The sequence below is a fragment of the Fulvia fulva genome, chromosome 12 (genome assembly GCF_020509005.1).
Source record: "Fulvia fulva chromosome 12, complete sequence".
In the NCBI taxonomy this organism is placed as follows: domain Eukaryota; kingdom Fungi; phylum Ascomycota; class Dothideomycetes; order Mycosphaerellales; family Mycosphaerellaceae; genus Fulvia; species Fulvia fulva.
In genome coordinates, this window is record NC_063023.1 from 2,036,845 (window position 1) to 2,060,431 (window position 23,587).

The 23,587-nt window shown below is 53.5% G+C and overlaps 11 protein-coding genes across 11 annotated transcripts; 5 read left to right on the top strand and 6 right to left on the bottom strand.

Annotated features, from left to right (window-relative positions):
• Positions 1-2,026: 2,026 nt before the first annotated feature.
• CLAFUR5_13889 (Regulatory protein cys-3) lies at positions 2,027-2,836 on the top strand (the record flags this gene model as incomplete). Its single annotated transcript, XM_047913037.1, has 2 exons — positions 2,027-2,249; positions 2,319-2,836. The coding sequence occupies 2 exons, from the start codon at positions 2,027-2,029 to the stop codon at positions 2,834-2,836; spliced, it is 741 nt and encodes a 246-aa protein (XP_047768762.1).
• A 286-nt stretch (positions 2,837-3,122) lies between these two features.
• On the top strand, positions 3,123-5,658 carry CLAFUR5_13890 (uncharacterized protein; the record flags this gene model as incomplete). The annotated part of the gene is made up of 7 exons (XM_047913038.1): positions 3,123-3,179; positions 3,233-3,302; positions 3,434-3,544; positions 3,738-4,475; positions 4,625-4,717; positions 4,780-5,471; positions 5,530-5,658. The coding sequence occupies 7 exons, from the start codon at positions 3,123-3,125 to the stop codon at positions 5,656-5,658; spliced, it is 1,890 nt and encodes a 629-aa protein (XP_047769000.1).
• Positions 5,659-5,919: 261 nt separating this feature from the next.
• CLAFUR5_13891 (uncharacterized protein) lies at positions 5,920-6,903 on the top strand (the record flags this gene model as incomplete). The annotated part of the gene is made up of 2 exons (XM_047913039.1): positions 5,920-6,231; positions 6,289-6,903. 2 exons carry the CDS (start codon positions 5,920-5,922, stop codon positions 6,901-6,903), a joined length of 927 nt encoding a protein of 308 aa, XP_047768592.1.
• A 1,138-nt stretch (positions 6,904-8,041) lies between these two features.
• On the bottom strand, positions 8,042-9,203 carry CLAFUR5_13892 (uncharacterized protein; the record flags this gene model as incomplete). Its single annotated transcript, XM_047913040.1, has 3 exons — positions 8,042-8,291; positions 8,390-8,591; positions 8,726-9,203. 3 exons carry the CDS (start codon positions 9,201-9,203, stop codon positions 8,042-8,044), a joined length of 930 nt encoding a protein of 309 aa, XP_047769001.1.
• Positions 9,204-9,653: 450 nt separating this feature from the next.
• Positions 9,654-10,834, bottom strand: CLAFUR5_13893 (uncharacterized protein; the record flags this gene model as incomplete). Its single annotated transcript, XM_047913041.1, has 2 exons — positions 9,654-10,349; positions 10,547-10,834. The coding sequence occupies 2 exons, from the start codon at positions 10,832-10,834 to the stop codon at positions 9,654-9,656; spliced, it is 984 nt and encodes a 327-aa protein (XP_047768593.1).
• A 541-nt stretch (positions 10,835-11,375) lies between these two features.
• CLAFUR5_13894 (uncharacterized protein) lies at positions 11,376-12,337 on the bottom strand (the record flags this gene model as incomplete). The annotated part of the gene is made up of 2 exons (XM_047913042.1): positions 11,376-12,063; positions 12,120-12,337. 2 exons carry the CDS (start codon positions 12,335-12,337, stop codon positions 11,376-11,378), a joined length of 906 nt encoding a protein of 301 aa, XP_047768589.1.
• Positions 12,338-12,997: 660 nt separating this feature from the next.
• Positions 12,998-13,867, top strand: CLAFUR5_13895 (Short-chain dehydrogenase/reductase aba4; the record flags this gene model as incomplete). The annotated part of the gene is made up of 3 exons (XM_047913043.1): positions 12,998-13,354; positions 13,409-13,516; positions 13,577-13,867. The coding sequence occupies 3 exons, from the start codon at positions 12,998-13,000 to the stop codon at positions 13,865-13,867; spliced, it is 756 nt and encodes a 251-aa protein (XP_047768588.1).
• A 346-nt stretch (positions 13,868-14,213) lies between these two features.
• CLAFUR5_13896 (uncharacterized protein) lies at positions 14,214-15,189 on the bottom strand (the record flags this gene model as incomplete). Its single annotated transcript, XM_047913044.1, has 2 exons — positions 14,214-14,962; positions 15,015-15,189. The coding sequence occupies 2 exons, from the start codon at positions 15,187-15,189 to the stop codon at positions 14,214-14,216; spliced, it is 924 nt and encodes a 307-aa protein (XP_047768591.1).
• A 522-nt stretch (positions 15,190-15,711) lies between these two features.
• On the top strand, positions 15,712-17,358 carry CLAFUR5_13897 (uncharacterized protein; the record flags this gene model as incomplete). The annotated part of the gene is made up of 4 exons (XM_047913045.1): positions 15,712-15,831; positions 15,970-16,558; positions 16,692-16,879; positions 16,924-17,358. 4 exons carry the CDS (start codon positions 15,712-15,714, stop codon positions 17,356-17,358), a joined length of 1,332 nt encoding a protein of 443 aa, XP_047768590.1.
• A 181-nt stretch (positions 17,359-17,539) lies between these two features.
• CLAFUR5_13898 (uncharacterized protein) lies at positions 17,540-19,765 on the bottom strand (the record flags this gene model as incomplete). Its single annotated transcript, XM_047913046.1, has 1 exon — positions 17,540-19,765. One exon carries the CDS (start codon positions 19,763-19,765, stop codon positions 17,540-17,542), a length of 2,226 nt encoding a protein of 741 aa, XP_047769003.1.
• Positions 19,766-20,760: 995 nt separating this feature from the next.
• On the bottom strand, positions 20,761-23,325 carry CLAFUR5_13899 (Rho GTPase-activating protein 8; the record flags this gene model as incomplete). The annotated part of the gene is made up of 1 exon (XM_047913047.1): positions 20,761-23,325. One exon carries the CDS (start codon positions 23,323-23,325, stop codon positions 20,761-20,763), a length of 2,565 nt encoding a protein of 854 aa, XP_047768594.1.
• Positions 23,326-23,587: the final 262 nt, after the last annotated feature.

Genomic DNA, 23,587 nt, shown 5'->3' on the forward strand with positions numbered 1-23,587 from the left:
TTACGTAGCTATAATATATACGAGCTACCTAATACTACGAGCTTCTAACGATACGGGAAGGCGTAGATACGCGTAAGAAGCTTGCGGCGAGGTTATCTAATAGGGTTAGTAAGCTCGTAGTAAGCTTAGGTAGTAGAGTTAAGCCGCGTAAGGCAGTTATATATACGGAGTAAAGTAAGCTAAAGGGTCGTAGGCTAGGAAGCTACGACAAAGGAAGCTAAAGCTTTAGGATCTCTTTTATTATCAATTCAAGTATATAGGCGATCAGGCTGGCCGCCTCAGGCTGACACAGGTGTGTCAGGGTCTAGTAGGGGAGGATGTGACGTTCTTATCCGAACACACCGCCGGCTTGGCGCTCAGCCTTGTATTTAGAGTTTTCTCAGGTAGCTTTTCTGTATCTCAGATTCACACTCGCCAAGGTTCTCACACTCGCGAGTGATGCGACCACACTGTGGCTATAGCTGCAGTGATGGCGTCCACTTACCCATCACGACATGGTTGTGAAAGTGCTTGTCCGTCCTCTCAGGCTGTGACTGCTCACCTGGAGTCTGCGCAAAGCACTCACATCGGGATCTGCACTCGCAAACTTTGACATGACGTGCTCAGGTGTGTGAATGGTGTGTTGCAACGGTCGGGCCAAAGCAGCGTTCTGTTGCTTCGCCGTTTGGGAGAATTCGGTCCGCACACTGTCGCTTCCAACTGACAGGCGGTAGAAGAGATGTTTGCGATCAAGTCTCGGAAGGTCAATCTGCACACCATCATGTGCATGACGGAGAGGCGATGCATTTGGGTGGGCGTCAATCGTGAAGAGGGCTTCAGGTCAGGCTTGCTTAATGGCCGAACTGCATGCGAAATGCTTGAGTGCTGCCTGGTTCGTTATGAGATGTTGAGATGTTGAACATGTCTTGACTTCTTGCAGCGTCTTGGTGTACTTTTTCTCAAAGGTTGTCCCGGTATGTTCCGTCGCGGTGATGAAGCGCACACGTGATTTAGGACAAATACAGTAGCATCGGAGAAGCGTCCGGCCACGATCTCGGTAGTTGAAAGCTGAGAGTTGGGAAGCTGCAGGTATATGCCGCTGCCGCCGCGAGCGCGGGGGCATCAAGGCATCAGAAATGCTGCTGCTGCATCGAAGGTCCGGCGATCAAGACATGCCGATTGCCTGAGCGCACGAATGGTCATGTCGCGGTGATGTCCCTTTCACATTGTAGACTGGATGGAGATGTTTCGTCGTCAGGTCCGGATGAAGGCATGCATCTGGAGCTGTGGAGCCTTCACCTCGGGCGGACGGGTGGTCCATACTCCATAATATGGCCGTCGCGACTTCGGCCAGACTCTGCGCTGGTCTTCACATGTCGCTCCGAAGCCATCACAGCCATCACTTGATGTTTCCAGCGCAAGATGGCGAAGGTGACACTGATACAAGATCGCGGCGATGACGACGAGCTGTTGTTATGTATAAGGAGTACGTATATCGAGGGCGCATCCAGGCTACAGCATGTTCCTTGATGAGTGATCGATGCTGGATGTGACACTGCTGCGTGCAAGGTTCTGCTCCCTCGGCGAACCAATAATCCCGGTCGGCAGCGTGGCCTGCGTGCCCACTGCCCAGCAGCAGGTGGATCGCCTTTGCCTTTGCCTTTGTCGACTCGCCCGTCCTTTCCCGCCTGCTTAGAAATTGGACAGGCCCACGAGGCCTTGAACCTCACCCACGCACCCGCGCACCGACAGTCCGACCCCTCTTCGCTCTTCGCAGACTTCGCTACCTCCACCACGCACTACACCTGTCGCAGGGCTCCCACCACCTACGACCACATCGCCGACCGATACACATCACAGCACAGTCGCGGAAGACTGTTGCGCGGAAACACACATTGCTTGGCGTGACTCGAGGCATCGGCCGACCGAAACGCCACGGCCGCGGCACACAAAGGACTGTCGTCAAAGACGACGAGTATAATACTACCGACCACCGTTCGTACCACCTGCGCGACTCTCAGCGTGCGAATTCTCCGAAATAGCCGATATGTCGAACTACAACGCGCGGCGTGCGCCCAACGTGTCGCAATACCTCGCCAACCTGAACCAGATCCCGAGCCAGCAAGAGATCTCGCCTACCGATCTCACTCTCGGTGACGACTTGGACTTCCTCGCCAACGCTGAGTTCTTCGACTTCGACCAGAATGTACCGCAGCCGAACTTTGCTCAGTTCGGAGACGCGAACCAGCACTCGGCCGACGGTAAGAATGGTATGTATATCGTCATCGATGTGATGCAATATCGATAAGGGTATACCTTCATACTAACATGTTACCCAGGCCCACAATTCCAGTTTGCCGAGTTCCAGACCTTCCCAGGCACCAATGTAAACTCTCCAACCACCAGCATGCCGAGCCCGACCGGCCTGCAAGGCGCATATCCACCACAGCCAAGCCGCTTCTCTCCCACCACGGGCGACAAGCGCAAGGCATCTGTTGCCATGCAATCTGCTGCTGACCTCGAGGAGCAATCACGTATGGCCGCTGAGGAGGACAAGCGTCGACGAAACACCGCAGCCTCAGCACGTTTCCGTGTGAAGAAGAAGCAAAGGGAACAGGCACTGGAGAAGGCAGCCAAGGACATGTCCGACAAGGTCTCTGCCCTCGAAGGCAAGGTTCAACAGCTTGAGATGGAGAACAAGTGGTTGAAGGAGCTCATCACAGAGAAGAGTGACGTCAAGACTGTCGAGGCTGCGCTTGCGAAAAAGAGCGAGAAGGATGCTGAGGACCGGATAGGTGGCAGCCGCACCGATGGTGTCGGCACAGTTCAGGGCACTGGTGCTGAGGTGGAGGCTTAGTCGTCGCAAGTCGCGATGTCTGGTCTTGTACTTTGCCGCTTCGTGTTTCCGTACATGTCCCTCGGGATGAAAGTTATACATAGAGATTGGGTGCGACCTAATTAGGCTGGCTATCTGCTATGGTCCTGATTCGATCGATCAGTGATACCAATTCGACGCTTTTGATATGCACATCTGAATGCAATGTCGTTCCAAGTGCTATGCCGCCTGCTGATGTCGTGCAGATGCTATCGGGCATTATCGATCTCATCTTGAGTCATCGAGTGAATCGCCGCAGAAGTGCGATATGACGGAAATCCATTGGCATGTCCTGGACACTTGGGGCATTGTGGAGGGGCGCGAGGTGTGGTCGCATGATGTCTGCGGAGCTTTCTGTCTTTGGCTGATGACGGACAGATCTTGGAAGGGTTATGGGAGCAGATGCAACAGGAGCCGAGCGCGGAAGAGAAGCTTCTTCATGAGCTTGGTACGTTACTGAAGGGTATCAGGCATCGGCAGTGGCTTCGACCATGGTGGAGCGTGCGAGACATGCGTTGTACGACGCGCTCTACACTGCCACGTGGTCATCGAGTATGGCTAACACCTTTCTGCCTGTAGGTCAGACTCTACAATATGAGGGCCGAAAGGCGACGTTCACTTGCGGCGGGCACATACCAATCGTCATGAATCCGAACGTTGATGAGTCTGGCAATTTGACACCGAGGACTGGTGAGTCAGTTTCAGGCAGTACATGCAGTTGTGGCGGAGCTAGCAGTGTCTCGAGGCTGCTTGGTCTTTTCGTACACACAACGATACGTACAACGGCAGAGTCCTACGGACTGTGCTGAGAGAGACTATTAGCTCTGCTGCGACTGGATCAGCCTTTCCTTTGGAACGATGCACTAACTCTCTGTTCTTGCAGGCCAGAAAGTACAGGAGCAGACAATCATGACCAAGCCTGTCACTGTGCGTTGGGGCCCCGATGGTTCTGGTAGATCGATTGCTCTTCCCCTCGACGACAACGCTGGTGAGCGGCAAGCACTTGAGGACCTCGTCGGCTCGTGTGTACCGGCCACCTTTGGCCGCAATCGGCAAGATGTATACGATGAGAATTATCGCCGCGCCGGGGCGATGGACACCACTCGTTTTATGACCGACTTCTGCCCGTATGAGCACGGTATCATCGACATCATCACTCAGCTACTTTCGCCACCCATCACTGGCGATTTGAAGACGGTGGAGCCAGTGACAGCCCAAATGTCTAAAGAAGAGGAATACCGACGAAGCCGCAGGATCATTGGAGTGGTACAGCGCTTCAGCATGAGGCGAATGGGCATGTCGGAGTCTATGATACATGCTGAGGACGTACCGAATTGTATGGCGCAGCTGGGAGTACCCATCATGGCGAACGATCCTTTGAGCCTGCGACTCCAGAATATGCTAATTGAGAGTGCTATGCCAACATCAAATGCTACGCCGAGCCTCTTCCCGGACTTCCTGCCCGAGAGTCAGGTCACGGAAATCGCCCGCGAAAGGATGATCGCAAAGATCAGAGCGGAACACGATCGAAGGGACACTGTAAGGAACGAGCAAAACACGCAGAAAAGTCTACGACAGCGCGGCATTAGAGCGGCGCTGTACAAGCTGAACGTGTACTCTGGTACGTTTCTGGAGGGTAGCAGGGATCGAGCAGTGGCTTGGACTATGGTGAATCGCGCGAGACATGCGCTGCACGACGCGTTCCACGTGCACCATGGTCAGAGAATGCCACGTGGTCCTCGAATATCGCTAACGCCCTTCTGTCTGTAGGTCCTAGTGGCATGTTCAAGGCCCATGTGGACACTCCACGTAGCGATGACCAAATCGGCAGTCTTGTGGCCGCTCTCCCTGTGGATTCTGAGGGTGCGTACTCCTACACGACTGGTCCACCAATGTCAACGACTCGCCATGCATTCAATGGGCAGCTTTCTACAGCGACTGCGAACACGAAGTACTGGAGTTGACTTCCGGACACCGCCTCACTCTCACATACAACCTTTTCGCGTCGGCTGGTACCGGGCTCCTGAATGATGCAGCTCTCAGCCTCAGCCCCGAGCGCCTTCCTCTGTATGGCCAGCTACGCTCAATGCTCGAGAACCCATGCTTTTTTACAAACGGCGGCTATCTTGGCGTACATCTGGCTCACAGCTATCCTCACACTAACAATCAACTACGTCGCTTCGTTCCCAACATGCTCAAAGGAGTCGATATGGCGATCTACGAGGCGTTTATTGCCCTGAGACTGACCTGTGTTCTCACTCCAAACTCTTTGGACTCAGCCGCAGAATGCCTCAGAGAATTGGACATGCTGCACAAGTTATCGTCAACCCCTCGAATGGACAAGTCGGCCAGATCAGGCCTGCTTATTAGCCTTCTCAGAGGCGTAGAAATTGTCCCAGGGCACGATGAGTTCGATAACGACACTGACGATGTCGGCACAGAAGACAATTTCGGTACCCAGGAGCACGATTCCGACAGCCTGGTCGAGCAGTATGATAATTATGGCACAAGTCTGAATGAGAGAGGCATTGAGATTCGGGAGGGTAAACAAGCCTCGAGGAAGGTATTATGGCTCGGCACGCCGGTGCACCAGGAGCTTAGCAAGGTTTACATGGCTGTAAGTGTTCCTGTATCAATGCTGACCGCTCGAGGGGGGATGACTGACTACTCTCCAGTATGGCAATCAGGCGGAGATGAAGGTCAGGTACTCAAGCGTGGCACTCGTGGTCAAGATACCGTCTTGGGCAGAGAGGAGTGGAGCTGGTGGCACAGCTGCAGAGCCTATCGAGGTCGATGACGATTGAGACTGCATAGTAGGAGGGTGTGTTGCTTCGACAATATACACATTGTCCATCGTGCTCGGAGCACCCTACGTAGGTCATGATCGCTATGAATGTTCGAGCACGCCGGCCACGTCTTCTGTCAGAAGTCCTTGAAGGGTTTGCCGAAAACGGTCGTGCATGTGACGCGCTAATCCCTGCAGCAATTTTGCGTCCCTCATCTCACGCGCGTCAAATCAAAACCAACATCACATCATCACAGTGCAGCATATCACAACAATCAAAATGTCGAACTCGGCGGAGGTCGCACCTCCAGCGCAGATATACCAAGATGTCGCCAAAGCAGATGCCATCAACAATTACTGGAAGCTGGACACCGTCGACCCAGAGGAGGCTGTCAAACAGCTCACCTCACTTGACAACACTCGCTTCATTTTTGAGCTCACACCAGAACGCGCGCAGTACCTTCACCAGCGCGTGCAGCGGGATATGGTGTTGTACGAGAGATGCACCGTTGAGGAGCTCAGAAAGTTCTGTGCGGACAGACGCATTATGTCTTGCGGTATTGGCAAAGAGACTGCTGAGGTCCTCATCCAGGTCAGTATTGGAATGGGATAATCTCATCAGCTATGGACCGCCACTGACGCAGCCTAGACTCTCGAGCACGCAGACGAATTCGCCACCTTCCCGAAATTCCCCAACCTCCCCGCCGAGCTCCGCGAGCATGTCTATCATCACTACATGGTAGACCTCAAGAGTGCTCAGACTTTTCCTTCTCAGCCGCCACTCCTCAGAGCCTCAAGTCAAGTCCGCCATGAGGCTTACGCGCTCTTCTATCGAGACCGCGTCTTCTCCATCTCACTCCCGATTGGCCATAACATGACAGATCTCGAACGAGCTGAAGCCCAAAAGCGCTACACCAGCTATCAGCGTGTCCTCGGCGTCAGGAGCTTGGCGGAGTTCCTGAGCAACATCGAGAAGCTGTACGTGTGCGGAGAGATGCAGTATCGCGGCAGCACTTCTTCGTGGGCATTCGAGCTGGGTCAGGGGAACAATGAAGGGGTGTGCTTCCTGGGCAGTCTATACTTCAAGGGTGACCAGTCGGTCGCCGTGTTCTTGAAAGAGTTGATCGAGGGTAGAGTGAAGTGTTTGAAAGCCAGGTTTGCTGCTAGGGAGGAGGGTCTCCTGCAGCCTGGAGATTATGGAGAGCTGTTGCAGGTGTTTGGAAGGTCGGCTGTGGGGTTCAAGGAGAGGAGAATGAGGGCATGACGTGTGGGCGAGAAATGCTGAGTTAGCAAGAAGTATTGGCGTTGCTTGTGTTCGAACTGAGAGCGAGGGTGATCAAGCGAAGGTGCGTCAGATGAGGGACATACTGATGTTGGGAGTTCTGGAGTTGAAGAAGATGTTCTTTGTACAGTCTAGTAGGCGTGGTAGAGTTCGTAGGCTGTTCCTCAATGACCGTGCCCGAGTGATTCCAGCATCAGCTTCCAATCATGGAAGTACTGTTTGCACAGCTCATGCCCTCCATAGCATCGACTCTGACCAACAGCAGCTCTCCAACACCGGCTATGGCATGTAGGAAATACTCGCATTCCCCTACCAAGAATCCTCAGCCCTCACCTTCCTCACTCGGGCGATCTCCTGGCCAAGAGCTTCCGAGTTCCGCAAGCGAGCGACATTCAGCTCCCTAATGCGACGCGAAGAATTAGAAACCCCCCAAAGAAAATGCGTAGGGCCCGAGCGTTCGAGGTACTCGATATCGCCAGTGATCTGCTCGTTCCGCTCCTGCTCCGTCTCGATCAAACGCCCTTCGTACGCATCGAGTGCCTCCTGGCGGACGAGTCTGCAAGTGTGAAGTAGAGCAGCCTGTATGTCTGAGTACGGAGTGACTCGAGTGGTGTCGAGCTCGAAGATGGCGAAGTAGTGCTCGTAGATGATGAGGCGCAGTTCTGCTGGTAGCTCGAGGAGGCGACATCTGGTGGCGGTTTTGGTCGCGTGGTTCTTCTCGTTGTCTTGTAGAGGGGCGGCGGCCATGTGGATGGCGCGGCCTGTGGTAGACATGCTGTGGTATCGTGTGGACCTTTCGCGGTGATGTTGTGTTCATTTGAAGGAGAGATGAGAGATTCTGACAAGAGTGCTTTATGAAAAGGCGAGAAGCTCTCACTGAACATGCCTCACGTGGGGTGGGGACCAAGGTCGCGTCCATTTTGACCCTCGCGATTCAGATCACGTCTTCTTTTGTACGGGCTAGACCTTCAGAGAAGTTTGTCTTGCTCGCGCAGGAGGTAAGACATGAAGCAATCTAGTATACCTCCTTCTGACATGACTCCTAAATGTGTCGACACCTGATACCGCTTGCCTCGATGGCCACCTGGATACATCCTCGAGTCGTTCACACTCGCAGATCCTACCTTCTCTGTCTTGCCTTCTCGATCTTCCTCATCTCGACCTGGTAGTCCCTCGGCATGGCCTTGCTGACTGGGACGTTTAGCATCCAGTCCGCCTCCCAGCTACGAAGATGACTCGGTGGATATTCTTTGCAGGGAGGCACAAGTTTTTGGAGCGCTCTGTAACCCTCGTAATTCTCGATGTGACGCCTGCCCTCATAGCCCTCGAGCCATCCGCCATATGCGTCCAAGGCTTCTTCGCGTATCAGCCTACAAACGTGCAGCAGGGCGGGCTGTAGATTCGGATTGCTGAGAATGAGGTGTCAGCCTTCCTCTATGTCGAGTGCGTACTTGATAGCTCGACATACCTTTCGATGATAGCGTGGTTGATCTTGAAGTCGGAGAAGTAGAAATCATATATGATGAGTCGGAGCTCTGGTGGTATATTGGGGAGGTAGCACTTCGTGTTGGTGCTGTTCATGGATTCGCATTCCCTGATTTGGTGGTGATCACTGGCCATATCGCATTTGTTCGAGACGTAGATTCGAGGAACGGCGATGTAGTAGCTACCTATAAGCTAGTAGAGGTGAGGCGTCAGATCATGCGCCCACCTAACCTCATCTCCTGCACAAGCATATGCACACGTGAACCCAACTTCTGCACTCACTCGAGCGAGACTCTACCTCATTTCGGAATCACCACACCTTTCATGTAGCTTACACTAGCCTTCCTCCGCGGCTGCTTGAACCAGCTCCCGAACTGCAGCCTATGCACCTTCGCATGCTCGAACTCGAGATCTGTACTGATATTGAACCGCTCGAGCTCTAGCTTCATGTGCGCCAACTGCAATGACAATCTCTCAGCCAAGCCTATCGACGGGCTGTCGAGACGGCGCTGCAGTGACGTGTTTGCTTGCTGTTGATTCGTGCGTTCTTCATCTTTGACCGCCATGATGCGTGCTTCGTATGGCTTCAAAGCCTCCTGGTGGATGATCTTGCATGTGTAGAGAATGCCGGGCTGGGGCTTGGAGCTGTCGAAGTGGAATGTTGAGAAGCATATCTCGTAGATGAGGAGGCGAAGTTCTGGTGGTATGGTGGTGAGGTTGTGCTTGGATTTTGTGGCGGCTTCATTTCTCGTGCTGTCGATGCTGCTGATCGGGTTGGGTGACTTTTCGTTTTCCATACTGTGCGGCTGTGCTCTCGGTCTGTTTGTTTTGTGTTAGTGTCGCAGCTGCAGAAGTTAAGAGAAGGAGCGGAGCTGAGGGGCGTGCTTGCCGCACAGACCCATCGCTTCTGACATTACATACATCACCGATCGCTGGACGATATCAAGGGCTGGTGACACAGTACGTTGCCGGCTTGGGTCTCGACTTTATTTCTTGAAATGCTGTTGAACGGGCATAGCCGCGAAAAACACGGCGCGCTACAAGCTCGACTGCATCAGTACGGCCTTGCTAATTAGCTGCACGCCAGCGTGTTTAAGCAATGGCCTTTGCTTCGTTAATCAGTCGAAGCGCCGGCGGCAACCAACTGTGTCACCCGGCCTCGTACCTTGATCCTCAGACGGCCCCATCAATACTTGCCACTGATCAATGCAGCCTGGTTCTCATACACCCCAATCGATCCTCAAACACTACTCCCCAATGCTCCAACCCATCTTCGCCTCATGCTTTCGCCCAGTAGTCTCCAACCACTCCGCCAACTCTGGGTCCACCTTTCCATCCTGCACCATCTGGATCCTAGCCAGCTCAACCATGTGAGCACGATTGGCCTTCATGGACGCCGTCATCTGCTTGACCACCCTATACGAGTAGGAAACGTGCTCCTCCTTGCTAGCAAAGATCTCACCGCGCGCATCGTAATCTGCATCTGCTCTCTGTCGCTCAATTTCCCGGGTCTCGCGAACCACGCCCTTGCTCTCCCTGATGCGCGCCTCGTATAGAGATAGCGCCTCTTCACGCATGAGCTTGCAGACGTTGAGAAGGGGTGGCTGCAAACTGGTGTAGATGTCGATAGTGCTGTAGTCGAGTTTGAAGGTGGCGAAGTGGTACTCGTAGATCATGAGACGCCCCTCGGGTGGTATCTTGTCGAGGAAGTAGCATATCTTAGCGGGAGTTGAGGCGGGTCGACGTGAGGTTCCAGGGCTATTCATCGCCGTGTCGAGTCCGGTCATGTTTGCTGGCGTAGCATGCGAGCCTGCGTGCTTGGAGAAGTTCTGGGTCGGCTGTTGCGGGGCGAGGGAAGTTTCATGAGCGGCAAGAAGCTCGCGTGCGTATATCAATGTCACATGCTCACTGACGAATTTGAGCTTCGTGTCCGTGTCGGGTGACTGGTGAACGGCCCATTTGTCTGCCTAACATGTCGAGGAGAAGCAAGACCCAGCCCTCAAACACTGTTCGTCGAGCTCATCGATGATCCAGACCTCCTAATCTGCGGCTTACAGCAATCGCAGGCAACGTTATAGCTCCTGACCTATCTCACATCAGCTCACAATCCTTCAAGCCGTCCCGCTGTCAGTTAACCCACATGATCATTGAACTCAGGACTTCGCTTCAGCAAGTTTGCATGTTCCTTAGCAAGTCGAGTAGACCAGCACACAGTACCAGTGACAGGATGTTGCTTCTCCTCGACGTCTTGGACCAGGTTTCGCAAATTTTGCTGGACAGCTTGGCGTTGTTCGTGGGAGAGGTTCTGTTTTGGATAGATGTCGTACTGTGCTTCTTCTCCTCTTGATGCACAGGACATGTTACAGTTGGCAGTATGCGTGACTGGTGTCACGGGGGTGTAGTCACTGTGACTGTGGTGGAAGTGCATGGTGGGCGTGTCGACGATATCTTGTTGTTGAGTTCAAGGTGATGACCGGCTTGCGAAGTGGAAGCCGGGGTAGACGACCTAACTATAAGGCCTGCAATTGCCCGTTAGGCATCGCTTTCACCGCTCAGCTTAGATCAGTGGAGCTGACGAGGCTCAATGTATCCATCGTACGAAAGTGTTTGTGGCTTACCAAATGAGACCCCTGTAAAGTGCGAATGTGGCTCATGCCGGTCTGTCGTATAGCTGCCCTATGGTGGCCATGCCGCTTAGCCGTATGGGTGCATCGTGGCCTGGATCGTCTCAGGTGAGCCACGACTGGTTTGTATCGGTTTGCAAATGCCTCGTTATGCAAATGCCTCGCTACTCTTTCATGTTGTGGTTCCTGAAGCTCAGGTTGTTCCTGTAATTTGCAAACGTCGAAAGGGTACCAGTATCTGTCATGGCTGTAGCATAAGCTTTCACGAATCTCCTGTCCGTATCTTGCGATGCATTGGCTTTCCTTCTATGGTGCTACCCAGCGCCTCTATTGTATATCGTGCTTCTAGATCGTGGTATCTGCCTTGTTCTGCCGTCGTCTTTCGTTTCCTCCATATACCATGCTCGATATCATTGCAACAGCCCCAAGTAGTCCCGTCACCATAAAGAAGTTGAAAAGTACAGAGCGGCCGCCGCCTCCACCACTCATCTCTGCGCTCTCATACTGAACAGTTCGCCTCCGCCTTACGCGTGCTCTTGCTGCCAGCTCTTCATGAGTTGCAGTATGCGCTTGGTTGTTGAAGTGTGGTACAGAACCGTCGAAGCCTCCTGCAAATCCACCAGGACCCATGCCAGGGCCTTTTGGTCCACTCGCTGATTCTCCAGATGTCTCGTTGGTGTTCGACGCCTTCGACGCGTGCTCTTCTCGCTTGGCAGAGTGTTCGCCCCAGCCACCACTACGATAGAATGATGGCGGAGGACCGCGAAACGTCGTTCGTCGTCGACTCAAACCACTAGGCGGGCGTCCACCAGGGCCTGTCTGCGCTGATGAATAGCTGCCGTGCGGAATGTTTCCACTGCTCGCGTGCCCAGAGGATTGTTGAGCTCGGAAGAAGTCACGATCATAGCGCTGCTTCTTGTCCGGAGAACCCAGTACTGCCCATGCTTCGCTAATCTTCACGAATCGTTTCGAGGCGTTCTCCTCGTCCGGGTGCAAGTCGGGGTGATTCGCTTTGGACAGCTTGTAGAATTGCCTGCCAGCAGGTCAGAGAGATTCCGGTGAGGACCGTGGCGCTGCATATGTGCATACTTCTTGATGTCCTTTGGTGAGGCATTAGATGCAACATCTAGTGTTGCATAGTGATCTGGCATGCTGTGATCATCTCTCCGAACAACAGTTTGGTGAAAGTGCCGCGCTTTCTCGCGACTTTGCTCGAGGCATGCTGTCCGCCGCCAAACGCATGACCGAATCATGCCTTGCTGCGGACATTTGAAGAGTATAGTAGTGGTAAACCAAAGGGTTGGCATGCACCACGATTGTTTGTGCTTGTGCCGGCGACGATATACGCACGTGATACGTCACCATTTTGCGTTCAAGTGGTGCCTGCAAAAGTCGTGGCAGCATCTCACATCTCATCGACTTTTAGCCATCTTCCGCGTAGATCGTGCTTGCCTCTAAGGAGGAGATGACCCGGATGGACCTTCTTGATGGCAAGCCACTTCCACCACACTTCGCGTCCATCATGCACCCAGAGCAAGCATTGCAGGTGGGCAAGCTCTCAAGCCCAATAGGTCATCTGGCTCTCGTGTAGGAGCTCTTACGGTACAGACTGAAATAGACCCCGATGTTGGAGCGACTTTCGCTGCACGCCTCGCAACGCCATACACGATCGATCGTCTCCAACGCTTCGCCCTGATCCTACACCCCCTCGCCTGGCCGGAAGCACGGTCGTAGGTACTGCAGAAACGGCAAGGATCGCACGAGCTCCAGCAACCTCTTCCGACGCTCTTGACTACCCGTTTCAGGTCGAGGTCAAGATGTACATGCCGTGTTCATTGGAGGCGTTCAGCAATACCAGGGTGAGCTAATGCTACATATAAGTATGCCAGAATACATCTTCCATGCGAAGCTGAAGAGGTGCAGACTCATTTGTTGCTTTGTTCCAGAACCTAGCTCCAGGAAAGATCATGGCATCCTTCGCCGGTAAAGTCGTAGCCATCACTGGCGGTGCCAGTGGTATGGGCCTTGCAATCGCCAGAACGCTTCATGACAGAGGCGCGAAGCTCAGCATTGCAGACTGCAATGCAGAGAATCTGGCTGCGGCTACAGCTGCCATCAGTTCTGACACCAGCAAGGTTATGACCTACGAGCTCGATGTCAGAAATCTAACACAAGTTCGAGACTGGCTCGTCCAAACCAAAGAGAAATTCGGACGTCTCGATGGTGCTGTGAACTTTGCCGGCGTCATCAGTCACACTATGGGATCGCTGGTGGAGGATCAGGACGAGGAAGACTGGGAGAGGATCATCGGGGTAGACTTGACTGTAAGCATTGTGCATTATAGCGATCTCCTGCCGCATGCTGACAGCTGAGCCAAGGGAATGATGCATTGCATCAAAGAAGAGGTGAAGTTGATGGAGAAAGGGGGATCCATCGTTAATGCTGCGAGCCTTGCTGGCATCAAAGCATTGCCTGGATCCGGAGCTGTAAGTGCTGTCGTTCCTCACGCGACTGTAACGAGCACGTGCTCACTCACTTTCATGCAGTATGGCGTATCGAAACATGGCGTGGTCGGCTTGACCAGGGTTGTGGCGACTGACTACGGACCGAAAGGCATTCGTTGCAACGCAGTCGCCCCAGGCTGCATCGACACACCAATGTTCCGTGTCGTGAACGAGGGTAAGGGAGAGCAACTCGCAAAGCGCATTGCTGCTTTACCGATCGCCCGCAAAGCAGAAGCTGAAGAAGTCGGGGAAGTCGTCCTCTTCTTGCTTAGTGATGCGGCGAGCTACATCACTGGACAAACAATCAGTGTCGACGGAGGCTGGAACGTGTAGGTACCACGGTCACTGCAGTTCTCGTAGGGATGATGCGTGTAGTACCGTTGACCAAGCTATCATGTGGGCTGTAAAATTCCTGATGGCGCGTGAAGGCGCATGTACATCTTCAGAAGTAGGCACCCCATCCAGCAGCTCAGAAGCGGTCGCCGACTGAAAGACCATCAGACTATGCCGCGGCATCTCCCTTCTTCCGCGGCCAACCTTGACTTCACCTCCTGCTTTCACTTCACCTCACCCGCCCGGAAGCCATCATCAACAGACCCTTCGAACAGCGCAGCGCCACCTCAGCCCGATTGCATATCGAACAAAGCTCCAGCCGAACCCAAAGGGAACTCGCTTCACCTCACGCTCTTCGCATATGTATCGCCCTTGATGCTCGATGGGGCTGATACCGCCTCTCATCAGACTTCGGCATCAAGCCTTCATTTTGGCTGCCAGTCGTGGTTTGCATCTCCATGTGAACGCTCGACTTCAACAACCTCAGGCTCCTCTGCAATCTGCCAGGCTGATAGATCAGAAACAATACAACCACAGCCAGCATGAACAGCGCTTCGAAGATATAAGCGAAGGCTTCGTGGGTACTGATGTAGCTACCAGCTCCCTGCGCATGCTCTATGCCCCTGACCAGATTCCTCAACACAATGAGCGCACAGGCGGCCAGGAGAGCCACAATATAGCGTTTCCACGGAACCATGTCTGTCCGGTCTTGCAGCCTGCATCTGCATAGGAACTTCCACACCATCGCCACGAACAGTGCGAACACCAAGATCTGAAATATCAGGCCAACGACCGTGACGATGCCACCGATATGCTGTGTGTCGGTGCTCGTGGTGACTTGCATTCCGGTTCCGGCCACCTGGATGATGAAGCAGATGATATCGCCCAGTACGAACAGCTTCGACATCAGACTGGGTCTGATTGGCGACAGTTCGTCCGCTTCTAGCGCTTCGATGATTCGGCGGATCGACATGTACATGGTGGCGGCCAGGAAGACTGGAGCTGGCAGGATGAGCAGAAGCTGCATGACATAGGCGCCATAGTCTTGGGGTGACTGCGAGCACCAAAACCGTCCGTAGTACCCAAAGGTCTCAACTGGTCGCAAAAGTCAGCATCACAATGGAGATGGTCTAGTCGACACGCTTACGAAGGCAGCCGATGATGAAAGGTATGAAGTACCAGGTTCTCAGCCAACACATCTGGACGAAGTGTCCAATAGTACACAGGCCGAAGCCAGCGATGAATATGCAAGCTGCCACTGGGTTCGGATCATATTGGAACAGAACTGGAGGAGTGCCGTCGCTCGACGTTGGAAGAGACATTCTGAGCGCGGAAAGAAAGACTGTAGCGACTGGAAAAGTGTGTTGCGATTGAGCCAAAAGACGTTCTTGAGCAAGAAGTCTCTCGAGACCCCGAGCCTGCGAGCCAACTTATCTGCTTGCCGATGCAAGGCCATGGCGTGGTTTTACCACACTCCAGGCCGTCACTGTCGGCTTCGTACTCGCAACTGTCCATGAGGTGCGTCATTGTTTGCCTCTTTCAGAATACCACGCTCTTGGCAATCGAACACGGCTCCAGCGATCTGGGCCACAGAATCATTTTGTCGAGCGAGTTGAAGCGCAGAGATCCAATCAGCATCATATCCGCTTTCCTGAGACTCACAATCCTCACGAACATTACAGAACGGAAGAAAGACCCACGAGGATTGAGGACAAGCTAGTCATAACGATTGGTCAGGAAGCTTCCTCAACGGGGGTTCCGAACAGCCGGATACGATTGCACTTCGCATTTCATCCTTCCCTTCCTCAGCTTGACTCAAGGTCCGAGAACATCACACAGGACCTATGGATCAACAACATCAGAGCGAAAGTGTGGCAACCGCTCACAACGAAGCTTACCTAGCTCGGAAGACACACCGGAAATCGAGACTAGGATGTGTTGAATGTAAAAGACGCCGTGTCAAGGTCAGTCGCTCTCGAGATTTTTGCGACACCTTCTAGCGCTGCAACCATATCCGGCGGCTCAGAGTGCAATATTCTGTTCGAAGCACGATGGATTTGCCAAAAACGACAAGGCGAATACTGACTCTACTCACGCTACAGTGCGACGAAGCCAAGCCAGCATGCACGATGTGCCGCCGACGGTCCACACCTTGCGACTATAGCCCTTCCACTTCGACTCGGTACAGAACGCCGACACAACCAGACGATGGATTGCCAGCATCTCCATACTATGCAAACGGGTCGGATCCTGCTGTTAGCATAGCAACCTCTTCGGGCTACGGAAGCACACCCGCGTTCGCTCCAGCACCTCTGCCGTATGCTTACCATGCGCCCGCCAAATTCGCCTTCGACCTATTCGACATGGAGCTATGGCACCACTGGTTGACTGTAGCTTGTCATAGCTTCGCGCACGACGACTTGGGAGCGGTCATGTGGCGGAATAACATTTCGAAATATGCGTTCACGCATGAGTACGTCGCACAGTTGCTTTTGGCTCTTTCCGCACTTCATCTCGGTCGCACCTACTCCGACAGAGCAGCGGACTGTATAAGAAGATCCGCAGCACTTCAGTCAATTGCTATCAACGGGATGATGGCTGCATTAGCGGACCCACATCGAAGTGCGACTGCGCTATGGATTGCCTCCATGATGCTTGCTTTCTGCAGCTTCGGTCGCGGGCCACAGCCAGGTACGTGGTCAGAGCAGAAGAGACATGGGAGCAGTCAATGTGCGGAGCGCACTTCACTGCTCCCCGCTGCGTGCTGCTGACTGGCGCACTGAGGCAAGCTTTTGCAGCACAGCTAACACACCATATCTTGTAGGCCAGTACCTCATCTACAGCGACGATCACGAGCCAGAATGGCTAGGCTTACTCCAAGGCGTCAAATCTATCATAGAGCAATCACGCGATGCCCTCGATATCATTGCACCGGCACCGACAGCAGAAGGAGTCACGAAGGAGCCCGTCAACCCGGAGACGCAGATACCGGGCGTGGAGAAGGCTCTACAGGTGAGAATCTCCAACCGCGCCATGACTTTCGCTGACAGTGATAGAATCTACGCAACTCAATCGACGCCCTGAGGGCTGAAGATGCAACGTGTGAGAAATACATACGACCACTCGATGATCTTCAAACCTGCTTCTCAGGAGTATACGTCAAGCACAGCGACTCAAACGACATCAAACTAGCCTCTGAAAACATCTTCGCATGGCTATACAGACTGGACGGCGAGTACGTCGCATTAATACAAAGCAGACGACCGATGGCACTAGTGATATTGGCCCACTTTTTGGTGCTCATGGCGCAGAACAAGCAGGCTTGGTACCTGGACGGGTGGGGTCCTCACATCATGGAAGCTATACAGCAGCAGCTTCACCCGGCGTATCTTCAGTGGCTGCAGTGGCCACTCAGTTCCTTAGAAAGACGTCCGAATGGCGAGACAGTAGCAGCGACGGAGTCTAGCACTAGTACTGGTACTAGTACTTGAGCGAAGGGCTCGTGTCAACAGGAAGTAGAACGGATAAATCACGCTGGGCAATGAAACAGCACTCATGTGCGTCATTGTGATATGTTCCCATATTTCATTGTGATATGTTCCCATATTACATTAGCATCTACCTCTATCTCACATCCATGTTCATTGCACCTGGTATCCAGCCCATATGCTTTTACATTCCCGCCAATAACGCCATAAAACCCAGCATAAGTACAATCTGGCATCGCCAGTCTGATATATTCAACATTGACACCACCGCACCAGTCGACGTGGTACTCGTAGGTCTATCTTCCGTACTCGTCGTCTGGCTGTTGCTCATCTTCGTAGTCGAGTGCGACGACCTTGCCGATGTGAGCGTCACAGCGCTATCTGGCTTCAGAGTCTTGCCGTCGATCAGTGTTGTACCGTCGATGACACTGTATGCAAGTGTGGAGCCTGCAGCGGTGATGTAGCCTGTTCGGTCCCCGCCACTGATAGAAGCGGTCCCGGTCGGCTTCAGTTCGACAGTAGTTTGACCGCTGCTAGAGCCAACCACGACGTGTGAGCCGTCGGAGCCAACCACGACGTGTGAACCGTCGGAGCCGAGGGTCACTGTCTGCCCGCCGACGACAGCACTTCCACCTGGGTTGATGGTTTGCCCATCGATGATCACTTGCGAACCTTGCTTGATGAAGGTCCTTGGTTGACCTGCTATTGTGATGACTCCCACTTCAGCAGATTCCGACGATCCTCCAGATCCCGTCCTACCAGGTGAATGTGCATCAAGTGTGGTTGTGGCGCCATTGATGACCAGCCCTTGGCCACCAGGCGCGACAGCAATCGTCACATCGCCGTTGTTCTGTCCTCCATCATTCGGGCCGCCACTGTTCTGCCCACCGTTGTTGGGGATCGTCAAGCCGAGGCCTGTTGCGATATACCCTCCGACGTTCAGCTTGGTCGCAGTCTGCTCAAGCCTCCCACCTCCAGGTGGCGGGGTCGGTTGAACAGGCGGTGTATATCCACCCGGCGTTGCAGGATTCTGCGGAGGAGTCGGCTTGTTCGGCTGGCCTGTCTCGGCTGGTAGCGTCGTGTAAGTATCCGCTGCAGTAGGCTGAGCAGGGTTGTCGGCAGGCAACGTCGGCTTTACGACAGATTGCGCCTCTGTCAACGCGATTGGAGGGTCGAAGAGAACGGCGTCCTCGTCAAAGACGAATTGGCAGATGCTGTCTTGTCCTAGGAAGTCCACGTATCCAGCTGGTCTGATCGTCTTGAAGGCCTCTGGTATTGACAGCACTGGTGAATAGTCGTCCCAAATCGTCGAGCAGAGATTGGTGGGTGCTATGCTCAGATATGTCGTTCCCGTGCCGGTCATTATCGATGTCATGTTGGGATATGTATACGTTTGCGCAGCAGTATAAGGCACTGGTGGGTAAGGCGGCGGACTCCTATAGCAGCTTGGCTGGCATCGATAGACATCCGCAGGCACGGGCGAGTTGAAGTTGGCATAGTTGACTTTCTGAGGCGGTCCATAGCCACCGCCTGGCTTGCCGCAGAGGCTAGACACTGCGTGGGCACTTTGCGGAATCACAAGCTGAGCTGGCTCGGTATAATCCTTTCCATCGCTCGTAAAAGACCAGGATCCTTCGAAGGCAATGTACACCGTCGGGCTGGTCAAAGTGATGTTGTGCCACACGGCAGTGTTTACTTTCCCAGACACAGACGGTGCTGGAGTAGTGGTCGGGCAGTCGCTCCTGTGGCACGAGTCACACGATGATGGTACTGTTACTGGCCAGTAGAGCAACTGTACTGATGCTTTATTCATCACACACACTCCATCGTCCACAGCTGACGAGAAAGAGGTCAAGGTAGCAGGACCACAGATCGGAGATGTCGCGCTAGGCGGAGCGGTGTAAGCAGCTGGGCTTGCAGAAATAAAGCTAGAGTACCGCGCGTTTTCCGTTTCGTACGCCTGCTTCAGCTGAGCACAGTCACTGCTGTTGATCGTACAGTTTGGAGCTGGAAGTGTCGAGAAGACCGAAGTTGTTTCGAGTGTCGTTGAAGTGACCGTATATGGCACGTAGGATGATGTGACTGTTCTGCTGCCATTGATGCGTGGGTAGCCGTCGCAGAGAGTGTATGGAGTTGCCGCTGTTGCGTTGTTGCTCAGATACGTCAAAGTCGTGTAGACTGTACTTGACGCCCGTATCTCGTAGGTGCTGTTGAACGTCGTCTCCGACACGAAAGAGCTTCCCGACGCCTTGACCCAGCTCTGTTTGGCGGCATTGCATTTGCTCGCATAGACACTTCCGTTTCCAATGAGTGGGATATCATGCTTCTCTTGGCCTTTGGCTTCTACCGTGAAGTCTTGTAGCGAAAGGAGGCAACATAAGAGAATGCTCCAAAGTCTCGTATCCGGCATATCGCGGTCTTAGCCACCGCCACAGCATGAATGTCATGTATCGTGAGCAGACTATGGTGTGCGTCGGCGATCCTCGTATTCCATAGTACCTGGCGCCCGGGTCTGGCAGTGTGTGGTAGTGTTGTTGTAGCTCCCACCAGACGGTTGTCGCTGTGAAGTTCCAGCAACAGTCTTCGTCATCGTCTGGAACTCAAACTATTAATGCCGAGAACCTGGGCGCTGCTTTGCAAGGAGGTCGTATAGACTTCACGCTACACACAAGCGATGCGGTAGCTCTATTCTCATCCGGTGCACGGGGTGTGTCCCCCGTGTCCCCGTCAAGACTTCATGGCCTCCCCCACTGACTTTTTCATGGACTCTGTTGATCTGTTTCCGCAAGCACACTTCGTCATCCCGGTCAAAGATCGTCTTGGGCTCTGCTCAACTCCGGTTCGTCGTGAGACCGTGGCACCATCTCGATGGCCGGCATGCTAAAGTGTACAAATGCTTGTCAAAGACCGTAGGCCGCGTACGGTCTCAGTGTGGCGAAAGACGGAGTAATGCTAGAGGAAAGACGACGAACAAGAGACGATGTGATGTCGGAACATGGTCAGATCTGGTGCAACCAAGGCTAAAGCAGAACTGGCTAGGGCAGGTAGAGGCGAATGCTAAGGCAGTCGCGTGCCTGATGGCAGCATGTCTTGGCCACCGAGGGTTTGCATGGAATCATACACCTGCAAAGTATACAGAGTATATCGAAATTACGACTACCTCGCTTCATGAATGCATCCATGCTACTATCTTAGGGTATCATATCTCACTAATACAGAACCACAAAAAATGCAAGGATCCAACGTTTGCATTAATGCTCCCAGTTACAAAAGAGCATGCCATGCCCGTCAAACTCCTCGCGATGCTTCAGCAAAAGATCAAACGCTTCAATGCTCAGTCTTGACCCATTTCCATCTAGGAATCGGTGGTGGTAGACCAGCTCGGGGTAAATCGCAACAACCGTCCTATTGTTGATTCGATGCCCTTCTTCCAGCCTCTGCCAGACTTTGTACCGTTGTGGCTCGTTCTTCGTAGAGTCTTCGTAGGTCGTCCACGCTCGCTTTCTTTAGGTTGAGCTTCTTCGGCTCAAGACTATGCGTGGATTTATTAGACTCCATACTCTCCATGCGCTTCAGCAGGCCGGGTGATGGTGTTCGTGGTTTGGGCACGTGAGGTGCGCTCAGCGAACCGCGACCATCTCTGCTGCCGTCGTGGTTGGCAATCATAGGTATTGTGTTAGACTTCCGTGTAGGGAGGGCAGGTCGTGCGAGGGATTGAATATTGGAGGGTTGTCGACTGGCGGATGCTGGCCATGAGGGTTTGCGAAAGACGCCATCGCCTTCTGATACAGCTGACTTGGCCGAAGTGTCGGTGGACGTGGATACCATGTTGCTCGTGTCGATGGCGATTGGTATAGGTTTCGTGCTTTCATTGTTGGTCTTCATAGCCATGCTATCCGCAGCCTGCTGCGCTGCCATGCGAGCCAACATGGCGTTAGTGCCTGACGAGCTGCTGCGAGATACGCTCGGTGAAGGGTCCGCACTTGCATTCGGCGAAGTCTTGTGGGACGAAACTGGCTTTCTGTGTGGTACCGCGACATGAATGTCCTGCGGCTCGATCCTTGGCTCGGGAGCGGACGATCTCTTGATCTCATCTCGGCCTTTCTGGAAGCTGAACTCTGCTCTTCTCAGTGGACCAAAACCATCGACAGGCACATAGCTTGCTGGAAAGTCTGCGACTTGGAAATCTCTACCCTGAGCGTCAAACATTGACGAGTATCGAGGCGGAGGTACAGTCACCGTCTCAGAAGTATCGACCAGAGGCGCATCTTCCCTATATGGCGAAGGCGGTTCTGCATGGTGTGGCGCGGGCTTTCTCTTCGGAAGTGATGGGAACTCCATCTTGGGCTTCGGGATCTGTATGGACGGCATATTTGACAAGTCGATGTCTCGAATGTTCGCAGCCAGTGCTTTTCCCAGGGACGCCGCTCGTGACCGTCGCCGAGGAGGCAAAGCCGGCTTCTCACCTTCAGGAGATAGCGAACGAGAGCTGTCGGAGTCTTCCAACAGTATCCTATGTCCTTTCTCGTTTTCTCCATCATCGGCTTCTGAGATTCTCTTCGGCTTTGCAGATTCAAGCGGGTCCTCGTATTCTCTGCTGTCAGCAGGTGGTTGCAGGTCAACCGTAAAGCGCTTCGAGTCAATGTTCATGCCTGTCCGTAGCTGCGGCCACAACTCGATTGCAGCTTGTAGTATCCTCTTGACGATCGATGACACCTGAGCATCATTCAACTGATCAGAACCACAAATGAGGCACATTGAGAAGCATATTGCCAGATTCTCAGCACTCATCTTGTTGTCTGCCTCATGCAATGCTACCGCCGACAGCAACGGCAGAAGATGTCGGATCATGATCTCGCGGGCAGTCACAGTCAGCGGCGATGCTATCGAGGTCGGTATAATGAAGTCAACCAGATCTTCAGGCGTGACTTCTGTCGTGGGATCGTGATACTTTTCTCTCAGTACAGTGTAGCTCGACTCTGGCACAATGGGCTCTTTCAAGTCTCTGTACCATTGCTTGATTAGTGATGCGGCAAGATGTACTCCATAAGCATCTTCTAGCTTGACCTCATCAACAAGTGCTGGTGGCATGTCGGGCTGTACGAATGTGGCGTCGCGTTCTTTCCAGACAATGAACTGCTGACCACGATCGTATGCCTCCTTCAGGATGCCCAGCAAGGTACTGTGCGGCGGTATGCGGAAGATGCCTTCGGTCTTGATGTTTGGTGGCATCAGCAGAAAGCTGGTCGTCTCACGTAAGACCCGTGGTAGACGTGTTTCACCCGAATCGATGTTCTTCGGCAGAGGATGTCGCACGCCGAACGCTCGCTTGCCAGTCATGAAGGGCGCGTAGACATCCGGACTAACCTTTCTGTCCTGCAGGTAGGCAGTAGGCGGTATTACCAGCTTCTCCACTGGAACATGCAGTGCCAGCTGAGATAAGCACGTAACATGCACAATCTTCCTCCTGAATTTGGGTGATACGATGGTTCCAAAGACACTGATCAAGACGCGCACCCACGTTCGTGGATGTACAATATACAGCTTTTGCAACTTCTTTCTCGTCGCGCGACTAAGGACATGGTAGGCTTGCAGGTACCACCCTGTCGCCGGCCCTGACTTCTTCTCTGCAGTCGCGTTATCCGGTGTGCCGCCAGCAAAGAAGACAATCTCATACTCGGCGCCTTGAATCAACTCTTCTTCTCCGGGTAGACGTGCCAGCACGTATGCCAATAAGCTGTCATAATCGACGTCGAATGCATCGGGAAATGCTGCAGCATTGAGGATGTATATCGGTCGTCCTTCGAGAGATGGTAGTGGTGATTTGTATAGAATAGATGCTGCTACCGCGGCCAACTCAGGTATGTAGTCATCGTCGGTTTCTGCTGGGGCCACTGTCGAAAGCGAGCCGCTTCTTGCACGGTTCCGTTGCGTGGCTGCAGCAAAGGCCGCCCGCATACCCGCGGGCATGGTCGTTGCAAATGTCGATGATGATGAGAGCCTGTGCGAAATGCTCCGAGCGACTTCGACCGCGACTTCGACCGGTGAGAGAGTTAGAGGGAGGCACGCTCCTACGCTCCTGCGTTACGAACAGTCGCTTCCTCCTCACGAAGCGTCGCTGCACCGCGGCAGCACTGTCGCAGCCAACAAGGAATGACTCTGTGGTGTCGATGTCGAGGGCCTTTGGTGCTCTCGGAGTCGTCTACTCGGTTGCGATGTGGACGTGGGCAGT